This window comes from Dendropsophus ebraccatus, chromosome 7, assembly GCF_027789765.1.
Source record: "Dendropsophus ebraccatus isolate aDenEbr1 chromosome 7, aDenEbr1.pat, whole genome shotgun sequence".
In the NCBI taxonomy this organism is placed as follows: Eukaryota; Metazoa; Chordata; class Amphibia; order Anura; family Hylidae; genus Dendropsophus; species Dendropsophus ebraccatus.
In genome coordinates, this window is record NC_091460.1 from 145,164,198 (window position 1) to 145,190,766 (window position 26,569).

General features: G+C 42.3%; 1 protein-coding gene across 2 annotated transcripts in view; it reads right to left on the reverse strand.

Moving 5' to 3' along the window:
- Positions 1 to 26,233, reverse strand: part of TTC29 (tetratricopeptide repeat domain 29) — a 141,385-nt gene extending 115,152 nt beyond the window's left edge. For both annotated transcript variants that reach the window (XM_069976884.1, XM_069976883.1), the window contains exons 1-4: positions 26,155 to 26,233; positions 23,011 to 23,119; positions 20,443 to 20,526; positions 5,749 to 5,972 (exon numbers count right to left, since the gene is read on the reverse strand). In XM_069976884.1, the coding sequence (XP_069832985.1) occupies positions 5,749 to 5,972; positions 20,443 to 20,526; positions 23,011 to 23,114 (412 nt within the window). In that variant the 5' untranslated portion in view covers positions 23,115 to 23,119; positions 26,155 to 26,233. The remainder of the gene's footprint in view (positions 1 to 5,748; positions 5,973 to 20,442; positions 20,527 to 23,010; positions 23,120 to 26,154) is intronic.
- Positions 26,234 to 26,569: the final 336 nt, after the last annotated feature.

The window sequence follows — 26,569 nt, forward strand, 5'->3', positions numbered from 1 at the left end:
AGGAAGGCTTAACGAAGGGGAGAAAAGATGTCACCAATGTCTTCTTGGCTTTAGGTAAAGTTTTTGGTACATACAGAAAATGAACGAGTCCAGCTCCCGGCAAGGTGGAATCAAGTGCGTTGTTTATTATGTCTCCGTCACCGTACACACAAGCGGCATGCCCCCAGCAGAAGCCTACGCGTTTCGGCTGCTAAACCGCAGCCTTAATCATGGTACCACTGGTACCACTGTTGGGTTTGGGAAGTCCCCTCTGGTCTGCAGAAAAAGCATCTAGTAATGTAGGATGGGAGCGTCTAGGGCAGAAATTAGACACCATAGGTTATTTAAAAATGTCATGGAGGGCTGCACAAAAAAAGAACAACTCCTCTATCACGTCTTGGTAAAACCCATTTATTCTAAATGATTGTTCTCCCTAAATTTCTTTGTCTTTGTCTTGTCATTGTTCACCTGTAATACAGTGGGACCTTGGTTTAAGAGTTAAACTTGGATTAACAGCATTTTGCTAGAAGAGCTCACAGTTTTTTCAAAATTGTAACTTGGTTTAAGAGCATTGATTTTGTTTAAGAGCTCCCTGTACTGGGTGGGAGGGGGAGTGGGGGAGCAGCATGGTCTGCATAGCGGGGTCTATAGCACTGTACTCACAGCTGTAACCCCTTTCTCCCCGGACTGAGATTGCTACTATACTGTGCCCACATATGTCCTGCTCATTCCATCAAGCTCCCTAAGGGGGAATGGCTGCCCCTAAACTTTATCATTATTCCCTAGCTTCACAATTGGTTTAACCCTCCTGGTGGCTGGAGATTGAAGGGAGCAACACAGCAACTGTAGTAGCAGAAGCTCTTATAGACTCTTATGAAAGTCTCACCAACTTGTTATACAGGTACCAGCCTTTCTCGAGGGTTCTCACCCCTCTACGCACTGTAGAACATATACTGTATCTTTCCCATAAAGTACTCCCTACTATGTTTCCATCCACTGGTTTAATCCTAACCTCCTCCACCTCTCCTCCTTATATGATTTACAACCGTGGGGAAGAGTTTGTGCCCAGTTTCTGAATATTTTCCTGATAGAATCTGAAGAATTCCTGTCCTTTAACCAGTTTTTCATCAAATTCACTCTACTAAAATCCTCATGCCTCTCCATGCTCAAGGCTCAATTTAGGTCATTTAACCCCCAGGCATCCTTCTTCCAAAGAGAGGAACTCCTTGGGACTCCTGACCTTCTCAAACCCCATATACAAGCATGCACCCACTTCCAGTCTGTTTCAGAAGCACTCCAGAAGTCTGGTCAATAAAAGACATCTATTACACAAAATGGACGCTGTTGGTTATCTACCAATGATATCATTTTAAAAAAATATGACTTAAGACCGATCTAAAAAATACAGTTTGTTTTACATGACACCATTGGAAGTAGTTCAAACAATATAGAATATCAAAGTCACCAAAAATGTCTACTTTAAAGGCATGTCTACATTAAAGTCATACACAGAGCAATTTTTCTGTTTAACCTCTTAAAGTAGAACATGGGCCAAAATTAAAAATCCGCTGCAGGCAGGAAGGGGGTGTGTGGGAGCATAATAAAGAATCTAAACTTACCCATCCCCAAGACCCCACAGCGCTGAGTCTCAAGCTCCCTGGCCACTGCCGGGCTCCAGCTTCTCCCGGCTTTCTGTTCTCTCTCATGATCCGGTGGAAAGGGCTGCTCAGCCAGTCCCACCTCAGGTCCTGACTGGCTGGGTGGGCATTCTTGAGTGTTCTTGACATTGCAAGAATGAAAGCGGCAGGAGGCTGACGGATTCTCTCAGTACCCTTCTGTCTGCAGTAAATTTTTCATTCATTTCATTCATTCTGTACTTTTCCTTTAATGGCTGCCAATACACTTTTTATGGTCACTAAGGGGTCCTTTTTCTAGGCCGCTAAAAAGGGTATTGTGGGTCCCTGTGCGGGGTTAACGAGAACTCAGCTGTCATTATGACAGACAGGCCTCCGCTGTATCTACCAGGAACTGAGAAACCTCAGTTCCTGGTAGATTGACTCTTTCCATGCTTTACAGTAGATAGTAACTGCGACATGTAACAATTTTGGGGCTCTATAATTACCCCAGGACTGCCATGGATGCATGAGTGTCCGTCAGTGTCAGCAGCACGGAGTACAGTGCCTGTAACTATAATGCTGATAGGCTAAATACACTGCACTAGTGCAATATATTACAGTAGTGATCTGTTGATCTTTCCTCCTTATGGGACAAGAAAAAAGTAAAAAAAAATAAAAATATTGTACATAAAATAAACAGCACATTTTACTTTTAACGTCCCTTCTGCAGAAATTATACATAAACAAAAAAATACACATATTAGGTAGCCATCCGTAGCAACCTGAACAATATCTTGTAGCTTGTTTTTTTTTTATCAGCCAATTGCAATGAATCCTGGTCAAAACAACTGCAGCGAGGAATCAGGCAGGTGAGAACTTTTCAATCCTGCCCGGCCAATTAAAGGAATTAGAAATATATATCAATAAAAACTACAATTGTCTACAAAATGGTAAAATTATAAAAATTATGGTTCATGGTAGGAATACAAAAACACAAAAACAAGTTAAAGCGACTCTGTACCCACAATCTGACCCCCCCCCCCCCCCCCCAAACCACTTGCACCTTCGGATAGCTGATTTTAATCAAAGATCTGTCCTGGGGTCCGTTCGGCAGGTGATGCAGTTATTGTCCTAAAAAACAACTTTTAAACTTGCAGCCCTGTGCCCAATGGGCCTGGCCTAGATTGTGTATGCATTAGGCTGGCACCACCTCTCTGTCCCTCCTCCCCACTCTCCTCATCATTAGGAATGCTCCAGGCAGATTGCCTCCTATTCTCCACCTGTGGCAGCCAGGCACATGGGCTGGATCGTTAAGCACCTGTGCAGTATTCTGCATGTAGAAAATGTTCCAGTGGCATTTCTAACGATGAGGATGGCGAGGAGGAGGGACGGAGGGGTGGTGCAAAGTTTGGGCACAGATACTCCCGTTGGGCACGGGGCTGCAAGTTTAAAAGTTGATTTTTAGGACAATAACTGCATCACCTGCCGAACGGACCACAGGAGAGATCTTGGATTAAAAGCAGCTATCCAAAGTGGTTTGGGGGGGGGGGTCAGATTGTGGGTAAAGAGTTGCTTTAATTTTTGAAAAAGTGCTAAAACATTAAACAATGAAATAAAGTTAATATCCAATAAAATTGTCATGTAATTTATACTGTGCTGTGAATGCCATTGAAGCAAAAAGTTAAATCCAAAAAACAATCAGCGCTCCATGGTGTAGGTCAGACTGGAACCTCAGGAAAGAAACAAGCTATGGAAACTCTCATGTGGGTATACACAAAATTGCAGAAGAAACAGATTGAGGGCACTCCCCACTTCCACTTGCACTGTCCTTATTCCATATGTGGCATACAAAAAAGATAAACAGGTAAAATTCACGTTGGGCACCGATGCCAGACACTCGTCAGTGATTGGCGTCTGTGCCCGATGTTCAAAATAATAAACATGATCATTATTTTCGGACGTTTTTTGCAAACAGTGGACTTTTTTTATTAGTCTTTCACACACAGTTTTTCTTTTTCCACCGTTCTTTCTCCGTTTTTACTATTAAATTGAATGGACCTTTTAATTAAGCTGCAGCCAAAGGCCAATTAGTAACCAAACTAGTATAATGTACAAACACCAGTCATTGCGCTAAGGGGAGGAAAGGCTGCTAAATAACGTCCATTATTTTAGACTCAAAATAACCGACGTCATTTTAAACGGAGCTGAAAAAACATTGTGTGAACATGGCCAAACACTATGAAATAAAAAAAGACTTTTTATACTAAACCGATGTTTGTTCATTCGTGAACAGTGTGGCCCACATGCTGCAACCTGCAGGGGCATTCAAGCAAGTATTCTACAAACATGGTGGAACAATCATACGTCCCTTGTACCAAAAAAGTTTGATCTGTAATTTGAGAAGAAAAACATGTTTCTGGGGTTTCAGGAATCCTATGTTTCTTTTCGAGTTACAGTTGAAACTTTTGTGGTACAAGGGACGTATGATTGTTCCACCATGTTTGTAGAATACTCGCTTGAATGACCCTGCAGGTTGCAGCATGTGGGCCACACAGTGTTAAAGCTTACTATTCTGGAGCATATCCCAATAGAGAGGCTGAATAGATACACACAGCTTATTAACCAAGAGTCTTTTTGGTTTTTATAGATTATCTACATTTACACCATATGGGTTAAAGGAAACACCTGAAAACATTAATGCTGTTTTTTTTTTTTTTATTTATCCTGTATATTTTATAGTGTATTTTAAAACCATCCTTATATTACACGTCTTGTCCTTTATGCATTATGTGGAAAACAGTGTTATTTATATCATCTGTGACTATGAATATTCTATAAATATTAGGGCTAGCGTTTATTTGCGTCCAGACGCTATGTGATGTAATCACGCATACGTATCTTGAGCTACCTATAAAAGTAATAGAGATGTTTGATTTTTAGATGAAACTTGAAAAAGAAGTTGGAACAACGGATCCGTTTTTTTTTTTACGGAAACAAAAATGAGGTCAACCGCGTTCTGTTTTGATCCGTTCTTTTAAATAATGGAAGTCAATGGAAAAACGGATCAAAACGGATGCACACACTGGCATGCGTTTTTCTATCCGTTTTTTGCAAAAAATGGATTGCAAAAACTAAGTGTGAACCCAGCCTAAGAAGCAGAAAAGTGATGATGTCAGTATTCAATAACTTTGTAATAATGCAATAAGTATAATGTAATACCTCGCTTATATTTAATAATAATTGTGGACATCCTGATGGAAGCATTGGTTTAAATTATGTCTTTCTCTATATTATACATCATTTTAGCAAATACAAGGTCTGGGCAGGCGCGCGCACACACACACACACACACATACTGTACACACACACACATACTGTACACACACACACACATACTGTACACACACACACACATATGTAGTAAAGAGGCTTTACACTTTGCACAGAATAAAATAACCCACATTTCACTATACATACATCTAAAAGATAAAATAATTTAGGGATTTCATTTATAGATTTCTCCGCAGTGGTTAGAAAAATGTTAAAATTAAACTAAAGAGCTAGAAATGATGGGCGCGGGTAAGGTCTCTGCATAATCCATTCCTATCCTACACAATAAATACATATTTTAATATTTAATCCCAAGGAAAAGTATGTCGGGATATTAGGTAAGAATAGCATTTCATTTGGCTGAGCTGCTTATTGCTTTACCTGGATTTGATTTCATTACCTTTGCACGGTCTATATTGGAAGTACATGATGGCACTGCAATATCGCTTCATGCTGCAGTGTGCCAGAACAAAAAAAAATGACAGCGCCTGAATGCTATGCATACATAAGCTTCCCAGCAGACTTCTCGTGCATATAAAACAACAATATTCCCTCAAGAGATGTTAAAATACACGCACCCCTCTCTCCGCCTGATTCTCTTTTTAAAGGATTAGAAAGACGCAGTTTGATGCCAGACTTTGCTTTTTAACTCTACTTTATGATCTGCTACTTATCTCGCTCTACGGCTGATAAGAGTAAAGCTGATATGTGCTAAATTGTAGTAATGTCTCAAACTCAAAGATGAAACAATTTGGAATCCTCGCCTCAGGCTCTGGTTGCTTCGGCTCCTGCTGCTCCGTTACCCAGAATCCCCCCCTCTTACCTGATCGCTGGGCTGCCTCAGCCCTGGTCAGGAAATGTTGAAGTTGATCCAGTTTCTCGTGCTGCTCCTCCAAGGGTTTCTGCTGCCATATGGCTGACCCAGGCCCTGCAGCATCCCTCAAGGCATTCCACTTGTGAATCAGAGTAAAGACTTCTGAGAAAGACGTGTGATAGCCTTGGCGCAGCATTTCTATGCAGATGCTGTGCTTGAATGAATTCTGATAACTGCACAAAGAAGAAAACAAATAATTAAAGAGGCCAATAATTCCTCTGTACTCAGTGCATTACACCCTGCCTTACTGCTCATCCATGTACGCCGAGTGTATTGCATGTGCTAGTGCAGTATGGATGTGGTGTAATGGAGCATTGTGCTTAGCATTAGTCGCCTCACTTAAAGAGAAGCTCCGACATAACTTCTTCAAAACAACATAAGCGGAGACTCCGGATCCTGGCGCTCTCTCAAAGGCTCCAGGACATGTTTGTCTGAGGCTGTGGGGACTCCACCTGGCCGCTGCAGGGTAAGGAGACGTTTCTCCTCCACCGGATTAGAGGCGAGATGATTTCAGAGACGCAATGGTACCTCTGTGTACAATGTATCATTAATCTTCATAGGAAATACAGTGGCGGCATTAATAATGGACTAGAAAGGCTCATAAAGGTTATCACTTAGGAAAGAAGTAAATACAGGAGGTCGGGGGGCTTCTGAATCTTATTTGACCCAGAATTAGATTAATGGACTCGCTGACTATTTAATTTTACAACCAATTTATATTCGCATACATCTATTGCATAATGTTTCACTATAGAATGAACATGCCCTATATCCTGGCTGTACAATCGTAACAAATCGCTGCTGGAGATGTAAAGGCCAATATAAAATCTATATATGATTTATTGTAGAATAGTTGACCTTAAACGATATAAATGCGTTATACTGTACATACTAGTATGCATTCACTTACCTTTAAAAGGCTAGTTCACAAAAAAAATATTCTTTCAAATCAACTGGTGCTAGAAAGTGAGATTTGTAATTTACTTCTATTAAAAAATCTCAAGTATTCCCATACTTATCATCTGCTGTATGTCCTGCAGGAAGAGTAGTGTATTCTCTCCAGTCTGACACAGTGCTCTCTGCTGCCACCTCTGTCCATGTCAGGAACTGTCCAGAGCAGAAGCAAATCGGCATAGAAAACCTCTCCTGCTCTGGACAGTTCCTGACATGGACAGAGGTGGCAGCAGAGAGCACTGTGTCAGACTGGAGAGAATACACCACTTTCTGTAGGACATACAGCAGCTGATAAGTACTGGAAGATTTAAGATTTTTGAATAGAAGTAAATTACCAATCCCCAGCACATTTTGGCAGCAGTTGATTTAAAAAATTTTTTTGGGGGGGTGAACTACCCCTTTAAATGTTCACTATCCTTTTAACCTCCTATTTAGATAAGCTTTCATGCTTTTTGTGTTGCTAGCCTTTAAACGCATGTACCATCAGGTACATTCCCTTTAGTATTATCCATGTATAGAATGGTGCCGGCGTGGGGAAGCCGGGGCCGCAGCCCTTTTTTCTTTTTCTAATGGAGCTGCGTCATGGAGAGGAGGGGGTTTCCTCCCACTGGGGACAGGCCGGCCCGGTACCTGTGAATAGAATGGCGCTGTACACGGGCACCAGGCTGCCGACACCATTCTATACATGGGTAATACCTACAGCAAATCTATCTGATGGTACATTCGCTTTAAATATGGCAATTTTACCCATTCTCCCTTCTGCAGGCTTTATTTCTGTTTTTCTGATTTAGAGGTTGGAGAGTAGGCGATATGATGGTGCTATGATTACTCCTGATACACTGGACATACACAAAGAGGGGATCATGCTCACCCCATCATAGCCCACCCTCAATATGGAAGACATTATAGAGCAGTACTAAGCAGTGTAAGACCAGATTCACATATTACAGTGATCCGGAATCACTCCTGATGGGAACAGCAGATGAAACAAACTGGATGTAGTGCACCTGGCATCCCAACTGGTGGCTATAGGCTTTAATGGGGCATGGCTCTAGACTGGCCCTCCAGCATGGTTTTCTGTCAGACCAAATAAATGTTGCATGCATCGTATATCGATCCAGCACAATCACACCGGGCTCAACTATACCAGATCTCCAGGCCCATGAGAACCTATTATAAGCTGTGAATCAAGCACTTGGGTAAAATAAAAAAAACTTTACTGCAGTTTTCAGCCGTGTCTCTATGTGTTTCTATATGCCTCTGTCTCACTATGCAGCTGATTCCTTCTTCCATTACCTCCTCCATAAACTTCTATAGGCAGCATGTAATCTGTCAATTGATGAGCTAATCTGAGATGGATTCTTAACAGTTTTTCAGACTGAATAACTAGATTAGAAAGGAAGAAGAAGCGACAAGGAACAAGATAGGAAAAGAAGGCATTCATATTCAGATATATTTTAAAATTTCTTATATTTACTTGTACTACTTATTTATATAACCATTTAAATGTAAAAAAAACAGGGATTCCAATAAAGAAACACAGATACACACACATCCAAAAGAATGTTCAGAACTGAGCGTAATTAAAGGGGTAGATCCGCAAAAAATAAGCAATAAATAAACAAATTCTTTCAAATAAATGGTGCCAGAAAATGCCAGAGATTTGAAGTCTACTTCTACTATCTTCTACTTATCAGCTGATGCATGTCCTGCAGGAAGTGGTGTATTCTCTCCAGTGTGACACAGTGCTCTCTGCTGCCACCTCTGTCCATGTCAGGAACTGTCCAGAGCAGCAGCAAATCCCCATAGAAAACCTCTCCTGCTCTGGACAGTTCCTGACATGGACAGAGGTGGCAGCAGAGAGCACTGTGTCAGACTTTTGTTGGGCGATAACATATCTTAAAATTATTTTGCCCTAATCTGTTACATAGTAGGGGCATACTGTATATAGCAGTTGTAAATTCAGCTTTCCTGGAAAAAAAAGTAAACACAGTGGACACCAAGATAACCACTGACACGGCATTTTTATCCCTTGTGTTGATTGTTCCCAGTGCAATGATGGTTCCTAATATCGCATCAATTTACTCATTATAAACTGATGTATGAAAAAGATGATTAATATTAATCTTTAAATGACCAGTAACTCGGATCTAATATATTACATATGGTTTAGCGATGATCCTGATCAGCTGCCGCTTTACGTTCAGGCCCAGTTGTTGTAAGCTTACAGTTCATCTTATAAGAAGGGGGGGGGGGCATTGCTGACATGTTTATAAACGTAAGAAGATAGTTCCATCCTTAGATAAGATTAAGTCTACTACAGCTCCCAACTGAAGACACTCTTCTATTATGCTGTAATATGACAAACTTGAAAGCACTGAAGTCCCTGTTCCAATTCCCTAGGAGCACAATAGAGAGATCCTTTCCAAGCACCTGCACAATCCCGTGACAGCACCATTAATGATTTGTTGCCGGCAGTCACTTTTTCTATCAAAGCCGGCAACATAGGAAAAAAAGCACTGTTTCTTTGCAACCCAGTAGCTTCCCATGTAATGGCCTGAAGAAAAGCCTTGTTCACACCGGCGCATGAACATAAATTAGGCAATGGATATGCAGATGAGCCAGACATCGGGACTGTTTCATTGTGAGATGTTTAACCTGTTCAATATTGCTCCTGCTTAGTGTATCCACACCATGCACTGCCAGCGTCACCAGAGAAGGAATCAATTTCAATTAGACTGTCAATTGTCTTATTCCCACTGATATGTGATGTTAAATGAGTTTATGCCAAGACTGTAACAGCACTGAAACTCCATTAAAGGGGTACTGCAAGAAAAAATATACAGAGAATAGAGTACTAGGGGATCACGTCTGACCTCTAAACCCCGGCAATTTCCGTATCAGTCCCCGGCTTCTGTGTTATTCATTCCTATGGAGGTGTCGGAGCAGAGTACAGCGCTCTTCCGGCTTACTTGGCTCCATCTCCATAGGAATGAATAAAGCCGCGGATCACATGCCGTACCCACACCTCTATCCATAACAGAGGCCAAGGTGCAATGTGGAAATCACTGGACCCCCCGTGATCTCTGACTTGACTTCAATCCTGCGAATAGGAGACAACTTCATTCTTCTTTGAATATTCTTTTGAATTAACTCTGTGAACAAGGGGACCTCATTCTTCTGATGGATACGGGTTTACTAGAAAAAGTTAAAGATGTATTTATATATATATTATGCCTTTTTCTTTTGTAACAATGTTTTTTCAGTGTTTGTTTGAATGGCCAGACGCATTCAAGTACAATGTACAACAAAGAATGTGTTCTTCTTTTTGGCACTGGTGGCTTTTTTGGGTCACCGGCATTTCTTCAACATGCAGCATGCTCTGGGAATGGCATTTTCTTTATTAGACTTACAGAGGTCGTCCAACATTTTTTTTCTTATGGAAAAGGGAATAATTTGTAATCTGTCCCTTTCCCTTAGTTGTTTTCTCTAACACCCCCCCCCCCCCCTCTGTGTCCCTGGGCCTCCTCCTCCTCTGTGTTCCCGGGCATCCATCCTTCTCTGTGTCTCTGGGCCTCCTCCTCTGTGTCCCCGGGCCTCCATCCTCCTCCGTGTCCCTGGGCCTCCCCCTCCGTGTCCCTGGGCCTCCTCCTCCGTGTCCCTGGGCCTCCTCCTCCGTGTCCCTGGGCCTCCTCCTCCGTGTCCCTGGGCCTCCTCCTCCTCTGTGTTCGCCCAGGCCTCCATCCTCCTTTGTGTCCCCAGGCCTCATCTTCCTCTGTGTCCCCAGGCCTCAATCCTCCTCTGTGTCTCCGGGCCTCCTCCTCTGTGTTTCTGGGCCTCCTCCTCTGGGTCCCTTGGCATCCATCCTCCTCTGTGTCTGAGCCTCCTTGCCCTGTGTCTCCGGGCATCTATCCTCCTCTGTGTCCCCGGTCATACATCCTCCTCTGTGTCCCCGGGCATCCATCCTCCTCTGTCTTCCCGGGCCTCCTCCTCTGTGTCCCCCGGGCCTCCTCCTCTTTGTGTCCCCGGGCCTCCTCCTCTGGGTCCCTGGGCATCCATCCTCCTCTGTCTTCCCGGGCCTCCTCCTCTGTGTCCCCCGGGCCTCCTCCTCTTTGTGTCCCCGGGCCTCCTCCTCTGGGTCCCTGGGCATCCATACTCCTCTGTGTCCCCGGGCCTCCTTCTCTGGGTCCCTGGGCATCCATCCTCCTCTGGGTCCCTGGGCATCCATCCTCCTCTGTGTCCCTGGGCATCCATCCTCCTCTGGGTCCCTAGGCATCCATACTCCTCTGTGTCCCCGGGCCTCCTCCTCTGGGTCCCTGGGCATCCATCCTCCTCTGTGTCCCTGGGCCTCCTCGCCCTCTGTGTCCCTGGGCATCCATCCTTCTCTGTGTCCCCCACAGTTCGTTGCAAGTTTTTTTTAAATATCCCGGACAACCCCTTTAAAAAAAATACCAGGAAAAATCATGTTGAAAATGTAGCAAATTAAAAGATGGCAACAGACTTTTTCAAGTTTCACTGGAACCCTTTAGGAAACACCACTAAGGGATAGGGCTCTGCTTACTAGCCATATCAGGAAGATGAGAAGAGTAGTGTGACATTCAGCTCCTGTCATTAATGAGTGACTAAGAAAGTGAGATGGCAGAGAATGCTAGACTACAGCCACATGCAAAAATTATCGCCCTGATTTATCAATCACTGCTTAATGAGGTCTGGTAAAATGAAATTACACCAATGACACAAATTTTGTTTTACACAGATTGGTAATCTGGGCCCCAGTGTTGGAACAGGCCTAAAATCCACACCAAAAGTTGGAAAGGCCTAAAATCCACACTAAAAATTCTGCTCTCCGGCGCTCCACTTCCTCCCTCTGCCTGCGCTGATAACGTCCACAGATGAGAGGGGGACGGGAGAAAGTTGCAGGCCAAATTGCAATGACCAATAGCTACCACATGACCAATGTCACAGTGACATCTGGCAGCTATTGGACATTGTGAGCGGGCATGACTTCATCCACAACTTTCTCCTTCTCATCTGTGGAAGTTATCAGCACAGATAGGTAGAGATGGGAAGTGGAGCTCCGAAGAGCCGAAGAGGTAGAACTCTTTCTGCTCCCCAGTTAACCCCTTTAATGTCCATACTTAAAGTGTAGTTGTCGTTTACATTTTTTTGGCAGAAATCAATAGTACAAGTGATTTTAAGAAACTCTGTATTGAGTTTTATTAGGCAAGAAATCCTCTTTCTGTACTCAAACAGCTATTTTACACCCCCCCCCCCTCACTTCTTATCTGCTCATTATCAGGCAAAGCCGTCTTCATTACAGAGGAGCAAAGTAAAGACAGGTTTACCAAGTCCATTATAAGCTATGGTGGGGGGAGAGGTCGAGGTGGATGAGTGAGCAAGAAGAGCAGAAAAACAGCCTGTGCACTTTGGAGACTGTCTGGGCACGTAAAAAGCTGGAGTTACAGGTTAGAAAGGTCAGTGCTTATCTGGAAGCTTGGTGAGAGAAGATTGCAGGATGATGTGCTGTGCAGGGCAGCCTTTTTCCCTCGCTGTGCTCACTCATCCCCCTCGGCCCCACCCTCCATAGACCATACTGGACACAAAAATCCGGCAGGGGGAGGGGGAGGTAGGAAAACAGCTTTTTCAGTACAGAAGGAAACTCTTTTGCTTAATAAAACCTATTACACAGTTTATTGTTCTTGTTCACTTGTACTATTGATACTTATTGATTTCTGAAAAGTGACATTTAAATGACAATTACACTGTAAAGTGCATATCTCTGATATTAGAAAAAAGCAATTACATGTGAGAAACACATGACTTCTCTCTGTTATCTTCTGCTGAATGCAGAGTGACACATGAGTTGAACAAACCAGAATATCAGATGTGTCATAAATGGGTAGATTACTGTTAATCACTTATAGGCAATGGCCCACACATAATTAGGCTACTGGTATGAGAATAGCAGTGGTGTGTGAAGTGCCATTAAGGATAGGGCTACACGGCACCATCAGCAACAGCAAATCGCAACATTGTTGCACTTGTGATTTAGTTGTAAAAAAGAAAACACCAAAAACCCTTAGCTAAATAACAGAGGAGTCACAAGTAGGCCACAACCACATGTGACTTTCATTGCAGTTGAAGTTAAAGTCACGTTTGAATTGCAACCAAAGATCTATGTAGTTTAGATTCTTTTCTGCTATCACAATATGGCCACACTGATAATCTTTGGATGTGATATTGCAATTCTGCATTGCAAATTTCATTTCACACACCTAAAAGAAATGCATAAAAACATACTAATGAAATCCAGGAGCCCAATATCAACTGTACCAAAACAGACTTTTACCCCAATTATTTTGAGAACAATTGACCTTAGGATTTCCTTATAAAAGACTAAAGTCTTATTGCTCACATCCATTTTTAAGCAGCTAACTCCCTTTATATATGCAAATTGTAAATATTTCATAACTGTTCACATATATGTTCAATTTTGAAAATCAGTGCAAAGGTTTACATGTATGTGTATACCTCCTAATGTTATGAAAGTTGATCATTTATACAAAGCAATATAAATAGAAACGTCTTGAAGATGTGGAGCTGCATGAATCACACTGATCATTTCCGCAGTGAGATCATTATATCCAATAAGGATTTACGCTAGGGCGATATGATGACATTGGTCATGTGATAGCAACTCTCATTCAAGTGGCACTACCAAAATATTTTTTGCGACTTTTCTGCACTGAGGACTCCTGAAGCACAATCATGACCAGGAATTCCCATGTTTCTTTTCTTTCTTTCTTTCTTTCTTTTTTTTTTTTTTTCAAATACCACGAGACTGAAAAGCTTTAGGAGACTGGACCTGGATATAGTAAGTATAGATGTTATATAGCAGCCTTCAGGAGACTGGACCTGGATACAGTAAATATAGCTGTTATATAGCTGCCTTCAGGAGACTGGACCTGGGTACAGTAAGTATAGCTGTTATATAGCAGCCTTCGGGAGACTGGACCTGGATACAGTAAGTATAGCTGTTATATAGCTGCCTTCAGGAGACTGGACCTGGATACAGTAAGTATAGCTGTTATATAGCTGCCTTCAGGAGACTGGACCTGGATACAGTAAGTATAGCTGTTATATAGCTGCCTTCAGGAGACTGGACCTGGATACAGTAAGTATAGCTGTTATATAGCTGCCTTCAGGAGACTGGACCTGGATACAGTAAGTATAGCTGTTATATAGCAGCCTTCAGGAGACTGGACCTGGATACAGTAAGTATAGCTGTTATATAGCTGCCTTCAGGAGACTGGACCTGAATGCAGTAAGTATAGCTGTTATATAGCAGCCTTCAGGAGACTGGACCTGGATACAGTAAGTATAGCTGTTATAAAGCAGTCTTCAGGAGATTGGACCTGGATACAGTAAGTATAGCTGTTATATAGCAGCCTTCAGGAGACTGGACCTGGATACAGTAAGTACAGCTGTTATATAGCTGCCTTCAGGAGACTGGACCTGGATACAGTAAGTATAACTGTTATATAGCTGCCTTCAGGAGACTGGACCTGGATACAGTAAGTATAGCTGTTATATAGCAGCCTTCAGGAGACTGGACCTGAATACAGTAAGTATAGCTGTTATATAGGAGCCTTCAGGAGACTGGACCTGTATACAGTAAGTATAGATGTTATATAGCAGCCTCCAGGAGACTGGACCTGGATACAGTAATTATGGCTGTTATATAGCTGCCTTCAGGAGACTGGACCTGGATACAGTAAGTATAGCTGTTATATGGCTGCCTTCAGGAGACTGGACCTGGATACAGTAAGTATAGCTGTTATATGGCTGCCTTCAGGAGACTGGACCTGGATACAGTAAGTATAGCTGTTATATAGCAGCCTTCTGGGGACTGGACTTGGATACAGTAAGTATAGCTGTTATATAGCAGCCTTCAGGAGACTGGACCTGGATACAGTAACTATAGCTGTTATATAGCTGCCTTCAGGAATGGACCTGGATTTCTGGTAAGTATAGCTCTGTTTTAAAGCATGAGAACTAAAAGAAATAATTAATGGAAATTGCAAACATGCTTTATATCACATCTACCGTTGATTTAAAATTTAGAAAATTGTACCAAAAGGGACACTTTACGAAAAAAATACACCGTGTCCTTAAGAGGTTATAAAACTGCCATACCATTGTGTGAACATAGTCTATAGCTGCTAAGAAACACTTCCAGTGCAGAGAAAGTAACAAAGTTCAAAATTATGGCCACAAAACCTAGTACACAATGGAAATAAAAAAAGGAAAATAAGCCCATTTAGTGGAGCCCAATATGTCATTTAGCAGAGCTCACTGTGATATAATGAGATAGTGGGTAAATTTACTAATGTATATAAAACTAGCAGGTTATTGAAGTTCATGAGAAAAAGTTGGGCTAGGATTATACTGCATTTTTCTGTCCGTTTCAGTGTTCCATACATTTAATTTTAACATACCGAAAAATGAGTTTGACCACATTTTTTGTACATCAAAAATAAAACTGATTTGTTTCAATCTGTGTCTTTTTAAATAATGTAAATCCATGGGAAATGGAATCTGCAGTTCGGCATACAGCAGCATTCATGTTTACCATCACCATCAGTTTTTGCATCCTTCTTATTTATTTTTAATGTAAATGTTAAGAGGAAACCAAGAAGCGGTGTGAACCCGGCCCAAATCCAGCTCCACAGCCTCTAGAGGGGCATGTCGCCGTACACACAATGTTATGTTTTATCATATAAACCCCCACCCAAACTATCATTACTATTCCCAATGTAATTACCATAAAAAAACTATTATTTAAGATTGAACAGAACAAATCTATCACCAATATTTTTTTTTTATCAGGAAAGGAAAGTGTCAGAAGTTTCATGGAAAAACTAAACAGCGGAAAGGTTGACTGGTCTCTGGGGGCATCTACTGGAAAACAGAGAAAACTGCAGCTTCAGAAGAAGAGAACGATACTCTATGGATAAGCAGCGGCTTATATCTACAAGTCCGGTCAGTGGCAGCAGCCAGTAAACCAGATATCTGCTCAGGATCAGGCCGGGGACATGCTGACACTTTGCATTGTAATTCATTTTATCGAGGAGTTAAAAAAAATCGGTGAAAAGAACGGAATACAAATACAGTAAATAGGACAATTGCAAAAAAAAGGCCCTTTGGCACAAATGTATTATTTATCAGGAACTCCGCCAGGCATCTGCATCCATGGTGGGGAAAGGGCATGGGCTTCATGTATTAGTCCATGTATCTGATTTACTAACACTGGCATTTATACAATATACTTATGTTCTGAAATACATAGATGAACAATGGTGAGCTCTACCTGTGTAGTAGCAATGTTGTGTTCCTTCGCAAGGCTGCACATCAAATATCAGGGGTTTATACTAAATGCCAAATTGATATGCTAAATGATGGGAACTGTAGTTTTGCAATAGCTGGAGGGCCTGAGTTTGACAATACTGTAGGTGTCAAAAAGGTAAAAAAGAAGTCATCTAACTGGTCTGTATGAGATGGCACAAGACTCTATAGAGATGTAAAAAAAAACCTTGTCACATATAGCAACCAATCACTGTAAGCTTTCCTTTCATATATAGATTAAGCAAAAATGCAATCTGCACTGTGATTGGCTGGGCAACAAAAACTGATTTTTTTTCTCATACATCTGTTCCATAATAGGTTTGATGGTGTCCACAGGTGTATCAGAAGGACTAATGCAACAATAAGAATATACAATACTTAGTGGTTCTGTATCCTGGAGCCCCAGCGCAGAAGCCTAAGGTTCATGTACAATTTAGTGACAATTATTATTATTGTATGTAATCAGTCCTCCGACGAAGAACCGCATAGACAAAATCAACTGGTTTGTAAATTATTTCTACTTCTTAAATTCTACTACTTAAAGGAGAAGTCCGGCAAAAACTGTTATTAAAGTATTGTATTGCCCCCCAAAAAAGTTATACAAATCCCCAATATACACTTATTACGGGAAATGCTTATAAAGTGCTTTTTTCCCTGCACTTACTACTACATCAAGGCTTCACTTCCTGGATAACATGGTGATGTCACTTCCTGGATAATATGGTGATGTCACTTCCTGGATAACATGGGGATGTCACTTCCTGGATAACATGGGGATGTCACTTCCTGGATAACATGGTGATGTCACTTCCTGGATAACATGGTGATGTCACTTCCAGGATAACATGGTGATGTCACGACCCAACTCCCAGAGCTGTGCGGGCTGTGGCTGCTGGAAAGGATGATGGCAGGGGGATGCTCAGTGTCCCTCCAGTGCTATGTGTGCCTCAGTGTCCCCCTGCCATCATCCTCTCCAGCAGCCACAGCCCGCACAGCTCTGGGAGTTGGACTTCGACGGACTTCTGCTTGAAATAATTTGCTGCTGCTCTGGATAGTTCCTGACATAGACAGAGGTGGCAGCAGAGAGCACTGTGTCAGACTGGAGAGAATACACCACTTCCTGCAGGACATACAGCAGCTGATAAGTAGTAGTATAGAAGTAATAAAATAGAAGTAATTTAGAAATTACTATTACTTTTAAAATAAAAAAAAACGTTGTCATCGGCTGATCGTTGTGTTTATTACACGGAGCGAGAATAGGGCCAATTCGGCCAATTATCGTTACGTGTAATAGGGAACTTAGTCCTACTTGGTTTACAATAAATACAGCTACAATGAGCCAAGGACAGGGCACAAGTTTACAGTGGGATGGCGACGTATTAGACATGTGAATTCTTTGAGCAGGCGGGATTCCAAGAGTCTGCAGCAGGGGCTCTGTGCGGAATTCTGCCTGTTTTACTCAGTGTGAACAGACCCTAATAGAGAAAAAACACAGGGGGAGATTTATCAAAGGGTATAAAATTTAGACAGGTGCAAACTGGCCACAGCGACCAATCACAGCTCAGCTCACAGCTCTGGTGAAAGGATAGAGGAGCTGTGATTGGTTGCTGTGGACAGTTTGCACCAGTCAAAATTTCCCCCACAGTCTTAATGCAGTAACAATACAAATTTCTAGGTGCATAATGTGCATTTATTCTCAAACACAATAAGTGCAGATGCTATGAAGATTTGTTATACTTGTAACTGTGAAATGTTATTTATTTGGTGTCGACAAAAAGTTTTTCATTGTGTGAAATACATTTTTTAATAAAGGTGGTTCTAAGGTTTTACAGAATATTCAGTGATTTATGCTAAGATTTATAAGGCAAGCCAACAAGACACAAGTGTCATTGCAATATATGGTAGATTTGTGACTGCTGGTCTAAGCACCAATTACCCCAACAGTGACAAGAATAGTAATCGCCCAGTCTCCTGTATTACCACCACTTCATTCACTGTCTTTTGTGGTCTGGTAATTCCATACACAGTGAACAGAACAGCAGCCACCTTGGTGGACCAAAAATCCTTTCACACAGGACACTGCTATTCTCTCGGCTTTGGTTCCCATCAGTTTGAACCACAGCAATCACTTTATTGCTTATCCCATGAATAGGAAATAAATACTGTGGGGGGATCCCACTAAATGGTCACTGTCACGTAAAGCAATGATGCTTAATGTCATAGGCTATGGGATTCCAAACATATTTTTAAATTACTAAATTTACCAAAAATGAGTCTTAACCACTAGGTGTCACTTCCCTGCAATCTGCAGTCCAGTGCCAGTTGTTAGGGGAAACCTGTCATTAGTAATCGCGATATCAGGACAAAACACATGAGGTGTGGACAGGGGGGGCCTAGCTATTGCTACCTGCAAGAGAAAGGTCAAGAGGCCTTTCTCTGTGTACCTGCAAGCTGAGCTAGTCTTCCTGCTCAAGAAAATCCACACATAGTGCAGTGCAAAACCAGTGCAACAGTAACCCCATTTTCCTCAACATCTATTGTACGGTAGTGTATTGTGTAAAGCATCTGGAGCACAATGCAGCCAGTCCAGTGCAGTGCACTTTTACTGGTACTATGTTGTGACATAGCAGAGAGGAGAGTGTGTTGTGCTGTGACAAACAGCCCACCTCTGATCCCAGTCCCTGGAGAGAATGAGAATTATCTGTGCATCATGAACGGGACTCAATAAAAGCAGTAGGTGCACTAAAATCCCCTTGACACCACTGTGAAGGGTTAATGTAACCAAACTTTGCAGGTTTTTAAAATCTTATTGTTCTATTACAACATGTGCATGAGCCCTAATACTGAAACCATTACAATAAAAGGTGAAGAATGCAAGGCAGGAACAATTAAAAAGGTGACTATTGGTTTATAATGAAAAAGTTACACAAATCCTAGCTTGCACATGTTTGCGGCTATACTGTTGGATCTCCCATAAGCTCTCACAAATCAGGCCGGGTTATTTCTTGCATATTGAAAATGAAACTTGTTCTGCATACGGCAACAATCAATCTTTAATGGCACCATTGGGATAAAGGGCTCTTGATTATATACTGGAAATGAGACAAACAACTCCATGAGACTTTTATTGAATTGTAAAAATTCACCTATGGTGTAAGTGGACTAATTGGAATTGTATTGTAGGAAACACAAAACTTTCCAACTTTTACAAGATTAATAAAAATAACTTGTGCAAAAAAAAAAACTTTTCTTTCTTCTGTATTTTATTACAGAAGTATGTCATGTAATTTAAGGTTTGATGAGGTTTTGCAAGTAAAATTCTGTTTCCTCTGCACTCGCTAATAGTCATGAGAATCTGTAGTTTGCACCTTCACATTAAAAATGCATTTCATTTTTTTTCTAAATTATTCACCCCGCCTTTTATCCAGATCATGTCTTTGAAAGGAGGATGAGGATAATAAATGGAATAATTCATGATTTCCCATTAAATATGAAAGTTTCTTTTACAGAGTTTAGAAAGTGAAGTTGTACATAATGTGCAGGACTTCATTAGAACTTTTTTAACCTTTTTATGAAGAATTATAAAATCTCTCTGGCTGCCATAAGTATATGATAAAATGCAGAAACCAAAGTCTTGCTCCACGGGTAAAGTTGAGATGGTTAATAGCCACAAAAATTGTAAGAAAATTATAAAGAATTTCAATGTAATGAAGACCCGAATGACACAGGTAGAAGAAAAACGAGATGTATTAATAATAAAAAAAAAAGTTGGGCAACACAAGAATATGTTTTATTTGCTAGAATTTACATTGAAGTAGGTAACACTGATTTTTTTTCTTTATACGTGCCACTCAGGTAGAAATTATAATGTAGCAAAAGTACGAAAAGACTTGATAACTTGGTAAGACTACACTTATATTACCTAAACACATTACGGGGTTACAATCCAGCACTCCACAGCAGATTTTATAGGTTCTACAACGCTGGGTGAGCTTCATGTCCATCTACATTTATATACTGATACAATTCAAACAACTAAACAAAAGTATAAAAAAAATTATAGTCACACAATATAAATAGATATGGCGGAACATGAATTTGCTATATACTCAAACCATGACTGCCAGTATATATAAATACATCCTAATTCTACTTTTGTCAGTTTGCGAGTTAGCGGCTCGGCGCTGCAGTAAACATCAAGCAGATTCAGGAATATCGGATACGTCTCTATCTCTTTCAGTACACTTCCCCAAAAATGACACGTTAAGTGTAAGGCAAACTTACATAGCCGTTTCCTCTTTCGACAGCTCTTTGATATTCTTCTGCCGATGACGATCTTTGACATCTTTGTCCCTGATCAAGTGAATCCTGAATTAATATAAAGGCAGAAATAGAGAGTTATGGAAATGAGTAAGGTTCTGCAGCGATCGGCTCCTCGTCCTCTGTAAATAACATTTACACCAATAGTTTTGTCTTCATGCTGTTACAGTGTATCCAGTTCCTATTAACACTTTGCAGGACTTGGTTTATAACCGGTGTTTCTCTGCTGCTTTTCTTACAGGATTCATTATCAGCAAATAATGGAGAAGATATATCCACGGCTCAAGAAACACTTTCTAATAGTTGTCGTTTAGTTTTACCTAGTTACTTGTTGTATAACATATGTATACTGTGTATAAAGCTCTAATGCAAGTTTAGGATTAACCCTCACAAATCTGTATATCACATGGTTGGATAAGGTTTTTTTTTTTACATAAGATTGTTGTGCGTGTTCTTGTACTGATAACAATAAAATAATTGTATTTAACCTCTTCACCCTTAAAAGAGTCATGAAAAACTCTCGATTCATTGTAGATTTGCTTCCAAAACATTAAAGCAAATCTTTATATTTACTAACAGTGTGACTGATCTATATTAAACAATTAGTGACAATTTTAAAGTATTAATTTACTTATATAAAAACATGGTAATGTACCTAAAATGATAAATATTTACAGTATGTCAATGAGGAATAGATTTTAACAAAAGGATTTATGCATTGTGCTATGCATAGGTGGAGGCTGCAGAGGGTATCAGTGAGATTTCTCTTATTATGTAGACTTACACCATACGGCTGCCACCAAACTGCAGGACACAGATCAGGATTACAGCTGGACGTCTATGTACATTCGCTGAATATTCGCTGATTTCTGTAAGAACAGCTATTGATTCAATACTCAGTATGTATGGGGCTCTGACTGCCCCTCAGTGTCTGCTGGGGGTGATAAGGTTTTCTATTATATAACTTGTTCCCAAATGTATACATTAAGGGGGCATTCATACCTTCTATCCACTGTCGGTAAATACAGACGGTGTGCTATAGAACAGAGTTTGGAGCTTCCGGTATCATGATTTACGATGATGCAGGGAGCTCCAAAACAGTTTAAATCTTTGCACTACTGTACTGAAATTAGTACAGTAGTACAAAAATTTAAACAATTCCGGAGCTCATGGCATCATAATGATATATAAAGCAAGAAGTTGCGTATTCCAGTCTGCAGCACACCTTCCGTGCATTGGCGGTAAGATGACTTTGTAGATATATGGTAATGAAGGTGTCTAGTGATGAGCGAGCATGCTCGTCCGAATATTAGGGTACTTAATGGTACTCGTTACTCGGACGAGCATATCGCGATACTCGAGACAATGGCATCTCCCTCTTCCTGCATGTTTGGTGGCTTTTTCTCAGCCAATCATCATGCAAGAGAGGCTTTGGGAGCGTGTAGCATCACGTGGCAACCCTACATGTCGATAGCAGCAATTGGCTGGCCAGACCAGATGACCTGGGCATATAAGATCCAGATCCCGCGATGCTCGCGTCAGAAGCAGGCTGGATGAGCTTAGGGAGAGAGCTGCTGTCTGTCAGGGAGAGCGTTAGGGTGGGAATAATAGTCTGTTAGGCAGGAATCATCCACAAACAACCCAACAGTCCTTCTAAGGGCTACAACTACTTTTTGGCCTCCTTTTGGCTGCTGGCTGGGACTTGTAATGCAACTACCGCCATCTTGGTTGCACACTGTGCAGAGCGACTGGTGCCAGAAAGGAGACAGAACGTAGTCCACATAGACCCCAAAGAAATTGCCCAAATTCCTCTCAGTACTCATTTTTGCTGCAGCATCTTGGCTTGCTGGGACCGGTAATGCAGCTACACCTATCCTGGCTGTGCAGTGTGCAGTGTAACGGGTGCTCTAAAACAAACAGCACCTGGTACCTGGTACACACAGACTCCATAGACTACACCAAAAGTCCTCCCAGTTGCATCTAGTTGGGTGCTTTCCTAACATGTGCCTAGCCCATCTTGGTCTGGGTCAGCAAAATTGTATTGAGGGCCATCACCCGGCTGTTTCCCATAATTTGGCGTAATGGTACAATTAGGCAGCCTCAGAGGCGTCCACTCATGCTGCCCCTGCTGTTTCCTGTCCATTTCCATGTTGTTTCCATCATTTTCTGAGGTTTCCAGGTTTTCACACAACCTTCCCTGTGCAGAGCTTTGGTCCCCTGCAAAAATACTCAAGTTTCCCATTGACTTCAATGGGGTTCGTTACTCGAAACGGGCACCTGAGTATCAGGAAATTTTTATCTCAAGCATTTTAGTACTCGCTTATCACTAAAGGTGTCCAATGCACTGGGGGAGGGGGTGGTACTTAATGCATCAGTGCACTGGGGGAGGGGTAAAAGGGGGAGAAGTAAAGTAACACCCTCATTAGTGTATTAAATCCTGCCTGCACCATGTTTCCACTGATTCACATTACAATAAAAGATAATAAAATAGACATAGTTGTTGAAAATTAAAGTAAAGCAAAGTAAACCTACCCACTTCGCAGTTGTTTCTTAGGTGATGAAGGAAGTGACTTTGGCTGTACCAGGCTGGGAAACCCTTGAAGGCTTTGCCTCGGCATAGGTGGTAGTATGCTCATTGCTTCTGTAATAGAACATTATTATTCACAGAATTTTCCCTATAATTGCTCATTGCCTTTATACCTTTATTATGCTGCAGATGATGCTTCTTCTGCTACATACAATGTGAACACAGCCTAACTGATTTCCTGGTGCATGAAAAAATGTGGCAAGATTCATAGGCAGGTACGATGTAGAAACCATCAGCAAATATAAAAAAACAAACAAAGGAGGGAATTTATTAAAGGGGTAGATCAGCAAAAAAAATAAAAAATCTTTCAAATGAATTGGTGCTAGAAAGTGTCAGATTTGTAATTTACTTCATTTAGTACTGCCAGTACTTATCAGCTGCTGTATGTCCAACAGGAAGTGGTGTATTCTCTCCAGTCTGACACAGTGCTCTCTGCTGCCACCTCTGTCCATGTCAGGAACTGTCCAGAGCAGGAGAGGTTTTCTGGTTCAATGCTTTTATTAGTTTTTTTAAGAACATATTACAAAAGAGAAAGTCTATAAGCACTGACTTTAGTGCCAACAGTATAGTTAACATGTTTAAAAACAATTTTCTATGGGGATTTGCTCCTGCTCTGATCAGTTCCTGACATGGACAGAGGTGGCAGCAGAGAGCACTGCGTCAGAATGGAGAGAATACACCACTTCCTGCAGAACATACAGCAGCTTAAAAAAATTGAGTTTTTTTTAATAGAAATAAATTACAAATCTCTGTCACTTTTTAGCACCAGTTGATTTTAAAGTATTTTTTGTTTGCTGAACTACCCCTTTAAGTAATTTCCACCAGTTTTATGGTAAAGAAAAGACATGTACTGCAGCGCACACTGTATTGGTAATATAATTTGAGATTTTCAGGGGTGGGATTTAGTGGGAGTGGATGACGTCTCCAGTGCAATAGTGATTGTTTTTAATATTAGGGTAACCCCTTTAAGTTGATCTGCATGCAAATTCAAACTATAACTCACAGGGAACCATAGCGGGGTGCGCGCTGCAGAGGATCCAACTGGAGGTGAACATTATCCAATACAAGAGCCCTGCTGCATCACCTGCTCCTGCAACCTGTACCCACAATATTACTACAGGGGGCACCCCTGGTATCCTGTTCCCTCCTTCCTCGTGTATCCACAATATTACTACAGGGGGCACCCCTGGTATCCTGTTCCCTCCTTCCTTGTGTACCCACAATATTACTACAGGGGGCACCCCTGGTATCCTGTTCCCTCCTTCCTTGTGTACCCACAATATTACTACAGGGGGCACCCCTGGTATCCTGTTTCCTCCTTCCTCCTGTACCCACAATATTACTACAGGGGGCACCCCTGGTATCCTGTTTCCTCCTTCCTCCTGTACCCACAATATTACTACAGGGGGCACCCCTGGTATCCTGTTTCCTCCTTCCTCCTGTACCCACAATATTACTACAGGGGGCACCCCTGGTATCCTGTTTCCTCCTTCCTCCTGTACCCACAATATTACTACAGGGGGCACCCCTGGTATCCTGTTTCCTCCTTCCTCCTGTACCCACAATATTACTACAGGGGGCACCCCTGGTATGCTGTTCCCTCCTTCCTTGTGTATCCACAATATTACTACAGGGGGCACCCCTGGTATGCTGTTTCCTCCTTCCTCGTGTACCCCCAATATTACTACAGGGGGCACCCCTGGTATCCTGTTTCCTCCTTCCTCGTGTACCCACAATATTACTACAGGGGGCAACCCTGGTATGCTGTTTCCTCCTTCCTCATGTGTACCCCCACATAGTGATGCAAGTCTTCATCTAACTCTGCAATGAGTTCCCTCTGTCAGGCTGGAGAACACTGACAAGCCCATCACTCACCAAGTCACTGACTCTGGGTAAGATAAATCACAGGATGGTTCATCTTCTCCCAATAACAGGACATGCACATCTTATTGTCTGCCTTCTCTGAAGGCCATAAGATATTATTAGGTGCCCATAGGCTCATGGTGCTACAGACTGGTAATACACTGGGCACCTACCAATACAGTATTGATGACAACCACATTGTACCAGCTGACAGAGAGAATGATCATGCCAGGGTGGTGCCCACCATACTGCACCTGTTACCATGACTCCTTCTGTCCCTGCCTATAGCACATGCCTTGGCTGCTGCAGAACAGATACAGAATGAGGCAGTTCATGGGTGTAGTGCCAACAAGTGTGCCCCTCTATACAGTGCCAGTCACAGAGTTGTCTGCCTGTGATAGTCCTCCACACAGGGCAAGCCATAGAGTACCCTGTACAGAGTGCCCCTCTATACAGTGCCAGTCACAGTGTTCTCTGCCTGTGATAGTCCTCCACACAGGGCAAGCCATAGAGTACCCTGTACAGAGTGCCCCTCTATACAGTGCCAGTCACAGTGTTCTCTGCCTGTGATAGTCCTCCACACAGGGCAAGCCATAGAGTACCCTGTACAGAGTGCCCCCAAGTGTGCCCCTCTATACAGTGCCAGTCACAGAGTTGTCTGCCTGTGATAGTCCTCCACAGTATGCCACCCATAGAGTACCCTGTACAGAGTGCCAACAAGTGTGCCCCTCTATACAGTGCCAGTCACAGAGTTGTCTGCCTGTGATAGTCCTCCACACAGGGCAAGCCATAGAGTACCCTGTACAGAGTGCCAACAAGTGTGCCCCTCTATACAGTGCCAGTCACAGTGTTCTCTGCCTGTGATAGTCCTCCACAGTATGCAAGCCATAGAGTACCCTGTACAGAGTGCCCCTCTATACAGTGCCAGTCACAGAGTTGTCTGCCTGTGATAGTCCTCCACACAGGGCAAGTCATAGAGTACCCTGTACAGAGTGCCAGCTTTAGTGTGCCCCTCTATACAGTGTCAGTCACAGAGTTGTCTGCCTATAGTAGTCCTCCACAGTATGCAAGCCATAGAGTACCCTGTACAGAGTGCCCCTCTATATTGTACAGTATGCCACAGCCCTCCCGTGCACACACCCTCACTCCCCCTCAGCACACAGCGGCACCGGACAGGCTCTCTGTCACATAAACCTTCCGTCTACAGATGCAGAACTCCGACCTACCTGATCTCCTGGGCGGCTTCGTCAGCTACATAACAACGTGTGTACATGGTCTCCATGACAACCGCCTACAACAGGCGGAACACAGCAATCCACGCCCATTGTCACACTGTCAGCCAATCAGCAGCCAGTAACGTCAGCTCCAATCAGTGCGGCGCTGAGCACGTGATCCGGCTTCAGCGAAGGCGCGGTGATTGAGTGACGGCTGTGCTGAGAAGCCGCAAAGCGTTCTAAATGCCGTGCTTACAGCGGCGGACGAGTGATACGGGATACAGCTGTGTAATATGTATCTGCAGTGTTCTCCAGCCTGAACCTTCAGCCTCTCAGGTCAGGGTTGGAGTTGTAGTTTTGCAACAGTGGAGTAGTCCCAGGTTTAAGAACATGGTGTAAAGTGAGACTGGCTCAGTCGCCCCCGGCA